The following is a 12,713-nucleotide window of genomic DNA, read 5'->3' as shown; positions in this document are numbered from 1 at the left end:
GTGTGTGTGTGTGTGTGTGTGTGTGTGTGTGTGTGTGTGATACAACATATGCCCACTATATCTAAGTACTTCAATATTGACCAATAGGAGCTTGGAGGGAGTCATGATCAAATAAACACCTCTATATCTAGGATACGGTGACAACCACACACATCCTAACCAATTGTTTTGGTTAGGTCAACAGTAAAATATTAGTGGAAATAAGGAGCCTCAAAAGGGACTTTGTGAGTGGGTTTGAATCTTGAATTCTTACAAGAAATGGGAAATTTTCTCACATTGAGGAAATGGATGGTGAAAGAACCATAGGCAAGGAATTTTCAAATGGAGTTTCATTGTATATCATTCACATACAATCGCATAAAATGTTTATAAGACATTGCTCAAATGAGTTGAGTGAAAAGCCCATGGATAGTTGCCTTAGCAACCCCATCCTATCGATTGGGTGGACCCAAGTAGTTGGGTAACTTTCCACTTTGCATTTGAATAGCAACCCAAGAGTCGGATTAGAACCCAATCAAACTCTACTTTACAAGACATTGGGCATACCTTCCAAGTAGAACAAATTCCACACTTGGATGTTGATTTTCTCCCCCCTCATCAATAACATGGTAGATTGCCTTTATGTCAATGGCACTTCTCTTGTCAGACAAAGTTAGGTCCCCTAATTGACTAGCTCCTTCATTATCTAAACAAGATCAAGGTTGAGACTAACTACGAAAATCATGGAACTAATTGACTATGAGAGTACTCTTGGAAAAGTTAAAGACTAGGGAACTCAAAAAGCTAAGAGAAAAAGACATATTGATCAAAGGCTCATCTTCTACCAACAATGCACTCAAAGCGAGGAAGGATAGTCACACCCCCAAAGCTATGAAAAGAAATTAGAACATGGGCCTCCTGAGAAGTCAAAACATACAAAAGCCTTAATTATCAAGAATTATTTGGACGCCTCCACAACCAAAGCAACCTCAAGCGACAAGCATGCACAACTAAAACAGTTTCGAGCCTTCACAAGTAATAGGAAAACAGAGAGCGTTTAAGGCAATGTAGAGGATGACAACACCACCTTCAGCTCTTTGTCATCATGAAAACAATCAAGACAAGTGCAAGGACTGAGAGGAAGTGGGAGAAGGGAGAAACAGCATTGAGCACCAAGAAGCAATCTACTAACATGAAATGTAGGACTCATAAAGGTATCAACAAGTGCCAAAACTCTAATATGGGGCATGTGAGGGCACCTAAAGGAGAAAGCGTTGACAACCTGCTTATAGATATCCAACCTCAACAAAGCCCCAACCAAAAAACCTGAACAAAAACTGTATGAGCCATAAGCACTTTGATGTTTATAAACTCTAGAGAGCTCAAGGTAGAAATGCCTAATGGTAATCTCACTAGACTTTTAACCTATTCATGGTTGTGAAAATATAGTTGGACGTCATCTTCTCTTCACAAAATCCCAAAAGATCTTGCAAGAGAAGCACATTTTTGAAAATAGAAGCTACTTTCATTCATATCTACACACTCTATTGAAAGAACACTTAAAAAGTGCATGTTGCAATCCTTTAAAAGATCTCAGCAATATATTAACCCCCTCAGTTCCCAATTTCGAGTGGGAAAGAAAATTATTGGACATTAGATGCAAAGATTTCATGAAAGATGTAGGTTATTACCAATTTATTATTGGCCCTTCCTCGTTTGGCTGTTAACAAGCTTCTTGCTGACTTGAGTGGATTGATCAGTACTAACAAGCTTATAAGGAGACAAAAGGCCTGTTAGTGCATTACCCTTTCTTTACATTCAGCATGTAGGAACATATAATGACCACTCAGCGTGCTACGTAGTATCTGATTGTGCACAACTAAGTCATCTTTTGTTTCTAAACGTATTCATAATGTAAGACATGCTGTGTGTATTTGTAGTGCTTGTATTGGTACTAAATGCCTCAATGATGCTTGGATCTTGAGACTTGTTTTCACCCAACATTCAACAAATTACATGTCAATTTTTGAGAGTTCAAATTTCACAAGCCCCCAAGCAAGTGCTACAAGTAAACCACAGAGATTGTAGCCACCATATTTACATCAATCCTTGCAAACTTCATGGGCCTAGTTTGTATACAACTAGAGTGAAGAATTTAATAAAGGGAGAGAAAACGTTTCCTCATTAATGAAAATGGATACCCTTTCACCATAGATTCAATGTTCTCCAAGTGATCTTTTCGTACAAGCTATTCCAGCATAAAATGCCACACCTGCTTGAAACAATACAGAAAACAAGTCATAGCTTGTCTATGAAGCCACACTCAACTCCATGGTCCCATCTCCAGATAAAGATTTGCTTCGGTCCTGTGTATGTTGAAACAAGAACATCTCATAAGTACACTGCATACACTGTAGAAGACACCTGGCAGAAAATCCATGTGCTAAACCATACCTCCATCCCCCACTTTATGTAGTCTGCAGACTCACAGGCTTTGTACTCATCCACTAAACTTTGTACGATTTCTCGCGATTCATCAAACTCAGTCAAGTCATTATCCTACAATTACCATTATCACAAATCAACGTAAAACTTACCAAAAGTGGAACATCAGAAAGATTTTAAACACAACCAACAGCCAAGAAAATATAGGAACTAGTGAGACACAAAACTGTATAACCCAAGGTATAAAGCAACTCACTGCAAACATGGGGAACTTCCGATAGTTATCAAGAAAGGCTTGCTTCTTCCTCAATTTTTCATACTGATTGATGCATTTGCTGAACAGATGGCGAATACTTGTATGGCTAGCTAACATAAGACCACTAACCTGCAAATCAAAGTAGAATGTCAAATTTGTATCGCAATTCTTGGGAAAACATTCGAGAGAAACATAAAGAAAGAGTAGTTGCTCACTCTATGAGCTGTTTGGACATATGGCGACTTCCTTGATAGAGCAACCTGAAAGACCAAACCAACAAAAAAGTATCAGTAGGGAGCCTTGTTAATTTTCTACCCCCAGGTACCTGGATCCAAGTACAGTTAACTGGAGAATCAAACTCGCATTCCAGGTTCGGTATGCAGCAGTTTGGTACAGTGACAACCATAGCTTTAAAGTGATCGTTTAAACCAATTTTTTATGCCATGAATATAATTAATCACTAAGTAGGCTAGTATCACCGACATACAAAAGAAGCATCACTTAGCATGGCAAAATTTACAAAAAATTAATCAACTAGAACGGAAATTGCAAACACAAGGCCAGAACACAGACAAGCTGCACCTGACCATTGCTCTATGATGTGTGTAGATGAGTTGAGTGGGTTACTGACCCCAAAGGCCACCATCAATAAGCTGACATGGCATACTTGAAGAAAGCGTTAATTAATATTTTAGAAAGTTGTCATTTAGCATGGGAAATAACAAACACACAAACTGGAACACAGATAATCATGCTCCATGATGTAGCAAAAAAAGTTGACTGGGTTATAGACCCTCGGGGCCACTATCAATCATCAGATATTGCGTACTTGAAAATCTCCATCAAATAATCATGATGAGAAGCTCCTGTTTTTTAATGAAGCATCAATCTGAGCAATACTCCAGAAATTAGGTCACCACAAGACATTTCACTATGCATGTCAATCCTTTCAATCCATCTGTGAAGGATTTCAAGCCCTAAGGTGTTGGAAGTGTCAAGGGCACCGAATGTTGTGCTGACCATGTTCAAATATACACCAAGGGGGTCGGTCAGCATGCAGAACCACCAGTCCGCACAAGATGCATTTGTTAGAAAACAGGGGGTGGAGACAGGGTTGGGGACATGAGTGAAGGTATTGCAGAAACACACATACAAGGCAGTTCCAGAGTAAGGCTAAGTGTGCTCCTGTAGAGGTCAAAAATGTGCTTCTGTAAAGGCCAAAATGCAACTGTTTCTACAGGACTGGGCAGGTAAGGAGAGCCAAAATGCAGCTGTCCCTGTCCTTGGACCTGGATGAAGATAAAAGAGGGTGAATGGCATAGTTGCATGGAAACTCATTCCTAAAAATATGAAACTTGTAAGAAACGTTTCTTACAAATTAAAGGTGTTTCTTATCATCCAAAAATTTGTCATCCCAAAAACATGGCAAAAGAGTTTATTGCATTAGAATTTGGAGTATACAGTTAGTTTACTGTCGTATTCACTCTATAGCAGATAGAATATTCGCATCTATACTGCTGTATTTAGTATACATTAGCCCATATATTCATCTCTACTTCTTTTCATAAAAGAGTGTAAATTAATGTATGGAAATATATGCATCAGGCCTTCAGGCCAACCAAGCTGAATAGCAACAACTCACATGAAGCCAAGAGGCTATCAGAACAACAAACCATAGGAACACAAACTCTCTAAAAGACTATCAAGCAACAATCCACACGAACGGAAGAGGATCATCAAGAGGGCACATCAGGAGTGGAGCAAACAATATCCATGCATGAAGCGGCCACCTCTCCAATTATAAGGCCAGCTGAAATCATAGAAGAAGTCTGTCATAAAAGCCAGCCTCGCACATGTCCCACATGGCCACAGATGCCCAAGGCTGAATCGAAAATAAAAGCATTTCGAGTCTGCCAAATGTGCCAAAGATCAGTCCATCACATGAAGTGAAAGAGGAAAGGATGATGAGACTGCAACCTGGCCATAGAAGGCATCTTGCCCACATCCCAAGTACGGACAAGCATTCTCTAACCTATTAGTGAGGTCCACACTCTAGAAATGAAGTCCCAAACCTGTCTGGCAATTGCGCAAGAAATGAAAAGATGAACTAGGACCTCACCACAAGTACAAAATATACATTTGCCACTGGATATCTTCTGGGCCCGCAACACATTGCAAGCGGGTAAACCCCCAATGAGAAGCCTCCAAAGAAAAACTTTCCCTTGATAGGGAAGCTTAGACTTCCATAGGTGAAGCAAGCAATCTTGCCACTAAGCTAGACTATCACGAACTAGCCAAAATTTGTTAGCTTTCTCGGTGATCCATCTCTTATCCTCTACTATTTTATGGTAGATCTAATTAGCTGACCACTTCAGAAAATACTAGGGTTTTACGAAGGACTAATCCAACCACAGTGATAAGTGTAGAGAAGCAAGCAAGGGAGAGTGCCTACAAAGCCAATCCTCCCAAAGCTGACCAAAGCAACCTATAACCTCTTGGAATTCGAAAGCACTAGCAAATGCGGTGGAAAGAATAAACCCTCAACCGACACAAGATAACAACATCTTGGATAGTCTTCAAGCCTAATCTCACCATCATGTTGAATTTAGCCCTTTGTAGTTGCTTGTCAAGCCAATCAAGCAACCTCGCTATAGCCAAAAAATCTGCTTGCAAAGAATTCACTTTCTTTCTGAAATCTAGAGGACGCCATGTAGTTAGGCGAAGAGTCTCTTGTCAAGATGCAATCAAGTGGGTGAGAAGAAAAGACTTGGAAGTTTTAAATGGCTAGGTGGAATTCGAAAAATTCCACCACGAGGCCGAGAAAGTAGTGCACTCATGGAAAATTGTGAATATTTTCTATAAAACCTAGCAATATCGGTGCAAAGGTAATGTTGAACACACAAAGCCTATAAACGAGCAAACCATAAAGGCGTCATGTGAATTTTAACCCAACAAGGAAGCACACCCAACTGTTCTAACATAGTAACATGTTGCCAATATACCCACACTTGGCCCATTCAATTTCCTTGTTTTTTCCAAAGCATGAAATAGATAGGCTGCACCAGCTCATGCAATGACTTTTGCATCCATGGAAGCAATGGCAAAAAATATGAAATCATACTAATTGTGATTGTTTGGGCCACTTTCAATCACACATTCAAAGGCCAACCTACATGAACTTATTGTATATGTGTTAAGAGTCAAGACATCCAATCAAGCAAAGCACAAGGATCCACATCCACTATCACATGGACATGAAATTTTAAGATGCTTTAATCTTGCTAATAACATTTCATTAAGTTATTAATCAAATGTGCAAGGTTGTTTATTACATGTGATACACGTGGCAATTGTTTCATGGTAACAAGCCAAGGACCTCGAGGATACAATGGGTGTCACAGGCAAAAGTTGTGATAAGTTATACGCGCTGGGCTTTGGGGTTCAATTGGTGTCAATTTTGACCCTGGGACAATTATTTGGCCAATAAGTGTTGGTGTTGACACTAGGGACTAGCATTGATTAATTAATTAATGCTAGTCTAAGGGTCAACAAAAATTGTGACCACTCCAAGTTGCAAATGACTTCAAGACTATTTAATTTTGAAATTAATTAAATGGCTAGATAATGCTGAAATTTTGGATTAGAAGGCTGCCACTTGGCAAAAATGCACATGCAAACTAAGAAAACGTTTTTGGGGCTAGGTCTCAGTCATTCAATCAATTTACAGCTTGGGAGAGGGAGAACGAGAGCTGCTCGTCCATCTTTTGATCAAAGAACAGCAATTTGCTCCAAAAGACAGCCATCTAGGAGCCTCAAAAAGCAAGGGACAGTAAGGAGTCACCTTCCAAGGGCTGGCAACAACATTGTTGATTAGGTGACAGCATTTTGAAGGTGTCTAGCAGTAGGTGATTGTAACTTTCTCTCACCTTCTCCAACCCATTCTCAAGAGATCTCAACATTTCTCAACCTTTTGGATCAAATTTCAGTCAAATTTGGTGAACAACAAAGAGATCTCTGCTGTAAACCCTAAATTTCTGCAAAAAGTAGGGTTTGACAGTCACCTCGGGACCTGTGCCAATTGGTAAAGGCATTGTACATTGAATTCAGCACCTGAAATTTGTAAGTATCAAGGAATTCAAATGCAAGCCCATTCTTTGTAATTTGGGGTAACATTTGACCACTTGGAAGTTCCATTTGTCCAAGTCATGGGTGAAAAATCAAGGAGCAATTCACCCGAATTGATTGTTGATTGTTGCTACGGCAAGGAGGCTTTTTGGAACAGCAAAGAAGATTGTGAATCTCAGCTTGTGATATGCAGTTTTCTCAACTGAAAGTGAATGTGCAGAGAGTTGAGAGCAATAGAGTGAGAGAGTGAGCACGACACTTGATGTTCGGTACAAAAGACTAGTGTACCACTTCTAGGTTTTGAATATATATATGAAGTACAACAAGTGAAAGGTGCATTCACACCCACATACCCGAACTAGGTAAAAAGGCACAGTGAGCCTTTACTCCCAACAACCTCCCACCTAAAGGCAACATGCTTGAAGGTAGAGGAAAGAATCAGCTAAGTCTATGTATGTACAAAGCTGAAAGACACATATACTATCCAATCCCCATCATCTGGCGGCAATGAGCAAACCGCTCAACTGGAAGACCCTTCATAAAAAGGTTTGCACGGTTATCGTCTGTATGTACCTTGACAAGCTCAATGCCTTTGCTATCAACTGCATCCCTGATAAAGTAATACTTCACCTGTATGTGCTTTGTCTTTGCGTGAAAGACCGGATTCCGTGCTAGCATGATGGCACTCTGACTGTCACAGTGGAGGATAGGAACCTCTGTAATCCCATGCTAATCCCATGCTCTCTCACCACACGTGAAATCCATAAAGTCTCTTTACATACCTCTGTGGCAGCCACATGTTCTACCTCTGTAGAAGGCAATGCAACACACTTTTGCAGCCTAGATATCCAAGAGACTGCTCCTCTTGTGAACATGAACACATATCCTGAAGTAGACTTCCTGCAGTCACGATGGCCAACATAGTCTGCATCCGTGAAACCAACAACAAATGACTTCTACTTACCAAAGCAGATACACAAATCCTTTGTGCCCTTCAGGTATCTCACGATACCCTTCACCGCTTCCCAGTGCTTTTGCCAAGATATGTCATGTATTTGCTAACCACTCCCACCGCAAATGCAATGTCAAGACGTATAGCAACCATAGCATACATCAAGCTACCAACAATTGAAGCATAGGGTATCTTGGCCATTTCAACCTTTGCATCATCTAATGTAGGGTTGTCATCTACACTAAGTTTCACATATAGAGGCAATGGTACACTAAAAGCTTTCCCCCCCTCCATATTGAAACGCTGCAAAACTTTCGTAATATACTCCTGCTATGACAAATAAAAAAGACCCTTTGATTTATCTCTGAGTATACGCATGCCAAGAATGTGATTTGGCTCACCAAGATCTTTCATATCAAAGCTATTGTGTGGACTTTGCTTCAGGGAGTCCAAGGCATGAACATCCTTACCTGCAATTAGCATGTCATCCACATACAGAACCAAGAGAATAAGGCTACCATTTGCTACCTTCTTGGTGTATAAGCAGTGATCAACTTGAGAATGATGAAGTTCCTAAGATTGCATGAATGTATCAAATTTGTGATACCATTCTCATGGTGCCTACCTCACCCATACGGACTCTTGTTGAGTTTACATACCATGTGCTCTTTTCCCTTTGAAACAAAACCATCAAGTTGCTCCATATAGATCTCCTCATGCAGATCACATGTAAAAAGACAGTTCCATCTGTATAAATTCCATGTCCTCACATACAACCAAGCCCAAGATGGTTCACAAAGTAGTCATTTTGACTACACGAGAAAAAATTTCATCAAAATCAATTCCATGTTCTTGCTTGTACCCTTTAGCAACCAAGTGTGCGTTATACGAAGCAAAGAACTAAAAGTAACTTTCATTTTGTAAATCCATTTGCAAGGTAACACTTTTTGTCCTTTTGGTAAATGTACCAAATTCCAAGTGCCATTCTTCACGAGAGATTCCACTTCTGATAGCATTGCTTTTTGCCATTTCTTACTATCTTGTCTATCCATTGCTTCCTGGAAGTATGATGGTTCACCACAATCTGTTAACATGACATAATCAGCCACATAGTTTACTCCACGAACAATTCTATTTGGTTGTTTTTGCACTCTGGTCAACCTACGGACCCAATGGTCAAAATTTGTTGGTTGTTCAACCTACAAATCTACATTAACAGATTGCTATTCTGTAGGTTTGGCATGCTGTATAGCTGGTTTTTTGCCAAATTGCATATGCTGAACTCAGCTTCTCAATGTTGAAGAGCAAGTTGTCTAACACTGAGAGCTCAATGGTAGAGCGAGCAAGCTCGTCCAAGTCATCCCACTCATCTTGTTCCATGTCTACTGGTTTGATTTCCTTTGTTTTGATGGGCTTTACATGTTTCTTCTGCACGAAGACGTTGTAACATTGTTTTTGCCAAATTGCAAAATTATGTGCACCCTCAAGCTTCTTAATGTGCAAAACATTACTGCGGTCACTGTTTCCAGACATAATTCGCAATCCCAATTTGACTAACCAGCCACCAAAGGCAAGCCAAATGTGGCACAAGTAACCACAGTACACAAGAGTACCAACCAATAATGAAAATCCCAGGATTGCAGAAATTTCAGATCTGCAAATAGATTTTCAGAATTAAAAGGTGTCTTTTGCTGCACTCCTCGAGCAATTACTGACACATTTAGAGACTAAGCCACCAGTTACATGTGAAATCCCCAAAATTTCTCTGCAATTTTTGCTCCAAAGCCATTCCCGAGCACAAATTTGACAATTTTGATCAAAAGCCCCAAAAATTTTTCAGGATAATCCATTCAGATTGCATCAACACACATACCAAAATGCATATACCAAGGAATTCTTGCACAATTTGATGAAATTCTGGAAAAGCCCCGAATTTCTCGGGTCTGATGTGCACAAATTTCAAGAAAGTGGCTCAACCAAGCAAAAATTTCACTTGCATCTGAAAATCTCCAAATTTTCCGAGACCCGTGCACTCAATGTCTACAATTTATGGATCAAGAATCACTGAAACATGTGTCCCCAGCACCAAATCTGGAAAAAGTCCCAAATTTCCAGGAGCAGATTTGCACAGATCTGTATTCTGAGCTCGTACGCGCAAAATCAAGCATATGCCATAACCTCATCAGATGAGGATGGAGAAAGTATAATTGAAGAAGAGTTTACCCCCATCAATCCTCACATGACAAAAACATCCCCCACATCAATACTCAGAGCTCACATGAATGCACATCAGTATCAGCATCATCATCATCATCATCATCATCATGATAAATCCAGTCTGGCTACAGCAACTGTACCACTCAATGCTACAAATACTGCTTCGACATCAAAGACTTCTTATAGTAGCTTCTATAAGAAAATAGAAGTACCAGAAAAGGTTGGATCCTTTTCCATATGGATGGCAAGACATCAAAAGCGATCAAGCTATTGATCTACATGATATATGCATATGTCGGCCAAAGGATGGTTGAGAAACCACAAACAAATAGGATTGACATCCTCAATGCCATGACTCATGGTTTTGTACGAGGTCTCAAACATTGGCGGACATCAATTCATCCACAAGTAAAACTAGCCATAGTACAACATCCTGATCCTGCACAAATTTTCTTTGAATTACTTCTAAGAGAATCAGTGTGAAATAAACTAGACGATGTACTGGAAGCTAGAGAAGCTTTCTTTAAATCAAAACTTTGTGACCCTAGAATGTACAAAGAGTACTAAATATATATGAGAGATCTCATATATGAAGGCCTTGGTGCTCACGACAATTCAATGAAGGAACACTTAGTTTGTTCTTTCCCTAAGCTCATATCATATTACTGCAAAAAGAAAATGAAGGATGAGAACAAAGATTTTACAAATATCGTTGGTCAGATTGTTCAGATCATTGAACAAACCCATAAAGAAAGTCTGTCAATCACCAAAAGATGACAAAGTTAAATAAGAAGTTCCCCCAGTCTATCTGCAAGCAAGCTTACGAATTTGATGTAGATTTTGGATACGACAAATGCAGTTGTGACAACAACTACAACTACAAATATGGCCATTCCAATTACAAGCATCGACACTCATCCAGGTACCACAGAAATTCAAAATATTATTTCAACAGACAAGACAATAGTAATAGTCACAGGTCATCAAGATATCCCAAGAAGTCATAGAGACACAAGAAAGACAAATCTCAGTATAAATCTGACAAATACAAGGATAATACAAAAGAATCAAAAAGAAAAGACCTCAAATGCTTTATATGTGGCAGTCCTTCACATTTAGCAAAAAAGTGTCCAAAGAAGGGAAAAGAGCAGAACAGTTCTGCTAAGATAAACACGCACTATTATGATACTGACTCATCAGAAGACTTGTCAGGATACTCTGCTAACATTGAAAGTTGTTACTCATATGATAATACAACTGACAGTCTGGAACAATCAACTTTTACATCAACAACTGAGTCATAAGCAAAATCAGAATCATATTTCTCTAATTCTTGGCATACAGCAGAGGAATCCTCAGGCTCTACAGAAGAAGACATTGCATCCGATGCTACTAAAGTGACGGATGATGATGCTATCAGTCCCACAAATTTTCATCCTGTCAATGCTAACGAAAACATACTTTCCAAGAAGAAAAGACAAACTCATGTCATCAGCTTCTACTTCATACTTCAGAAATGACTTTTCAAAGAAAGCAAAAGAAAAACAAGTCAAGATCATTTTGACTGAATCACTGATACATCGGATACTTCTTCGTCCAAGCATAAAAAGCATAAAAATAAGATCATGCAAGAATTCTTTGCCAATCCTCATGATCTACCCAAACCAAGAACTCTTGGTTCAGAAACCAAAAGTCAAGCTAACCTGTTCCTGCTCCACAAGCTGAAGAATATTCATCGGCCCAAAACTGCCTCTCAACTTCTCCAATCTCTTTCTTCAACAACTTTCGATACACAACAAAGAGGTAACGAAATGGTGAATGCTTTTTTTCAAATGCAACAAGAACTCCATACGTTGTGTAAGGTACATACAAGAATCCTTCCAAGCGAGAAAGAAATTGCCCAAGGTACTATAGCAATACTTCGGGAGCTTAATGCTACACTCTCAACCTCCGCAATGCCAACAGCGCCTATCAATCAGATAAGAATATCTAGATCCAAAACATTCAAGGTTAATGCACTGGATATACGCGGACCCATTCCAATGGTATGTGTCCAATTAAAAAACATGCCCCAGGTTTCATTATATGTAGATGTCCTACTTGACACAAGATCGAGCTTGACTTTAGCCCCGTTCGAACTCTTCCCAAAGAGTTGCATCAAAGCTACTACTCCAATTATAGTGGAGCTATCAAATAACAAAAAAATTACCTTTATACATATTTCCCAGGTCTACTTGCATCTTGGGAAAGTCAAAGTGCCCATTGAAATTCAATTGATGAGCTTGGGGGGAATTAGTTTGCCTCATCAATTGAAAACTAATTGAACAAACTAATTAGCTTGATGAGCCCAGGGGGAATTAGTTTACGCAGATCTACAAAGAAAAAATAAACAAGTTTGCTATCAACTAAAGCAGTTCATCCTGGCATGAAAGATAAAGACTTGGTGCTTTGCAATGAAGAGATACAATCTCTTCTAGAAAAAGGCTTAATTGAGCAAACGAATTCCCCCTAGGCTTGTCAAGCTTTCTACGTCAAGAAGCACTCCAAACAAAAGAGAGGTAAGAAAAGGATGGCTAGGGCTTGTCAAGCTTTCTACATCAACAAGCACTCAAAACAAAAGAGAGGTAAGAAAAAGATGGCCATGGGAAATTAGTTTGCTCAATTAAGCTTTTTTCTAGAAGAGATTGTATCTCTTCATTGCAAAGCACCAAGTCTTCATCTTTCATGCCAGGATGAACG

The 12,713-nt window shown here is 39.4% G+C and overlaps 1 protein-coding gene across 1 annotated transcript in view; it reads right to left on the bottom strand.

The window, feature by feature from the left end:
* Positions 1-1,991: 1,991 nt before the first annotated feature.
* The window catches only part of LOC148021406 (tubulin gamma chain), a 51,410-nt gene continuing 40,688 nt past the window's right edge, over positions 1,992-12,713 (bottom strand). Inside the window, exons 8-11 of the mRNA XM_087699266.1 lie at positions 2,896-2,940; positions 2,681-2,809; positions 2,434-2,538; positions 1,992-2,345 (exon numbers count right to left, since the gene is read on the bottom strand). Coding sequence (XP_087555392.1) covers positions 2,289-2,345; positions 2,434-2,538; positions 2,681-2,809; positions 2,896-2,940 — 336 coding nt within the window. The 3' untranslated portion in view covers positions 1,992-2,288. The remainder of the gene's footprint in view (positions 2,346-2,433; positions 2,539-2,680; positions 2,810-2,895; positions 2,941-12,713) is intronic.

Source organism: Lygodium microphyllum, chromosome 18 (genome assembly GCF_053477565.2).
Source record: "Lygodium microphyllum isolate KBCC chromosome 18, Lygodium_microphyllum_v1.1.10, whole genome shotgun sequence".
NCBI lineage: Eukaryota > Viridiplantae > Streptophyta > Polypodiopsida > Schizaeales > Lygodiaceae > Lygodium > Lygodium microphyllum.
The sequence above is the reverse complement of the archived record's forward strand: the minus strand, read 5'-3'. Positions and strand labels throughout refer to the sequence as shown.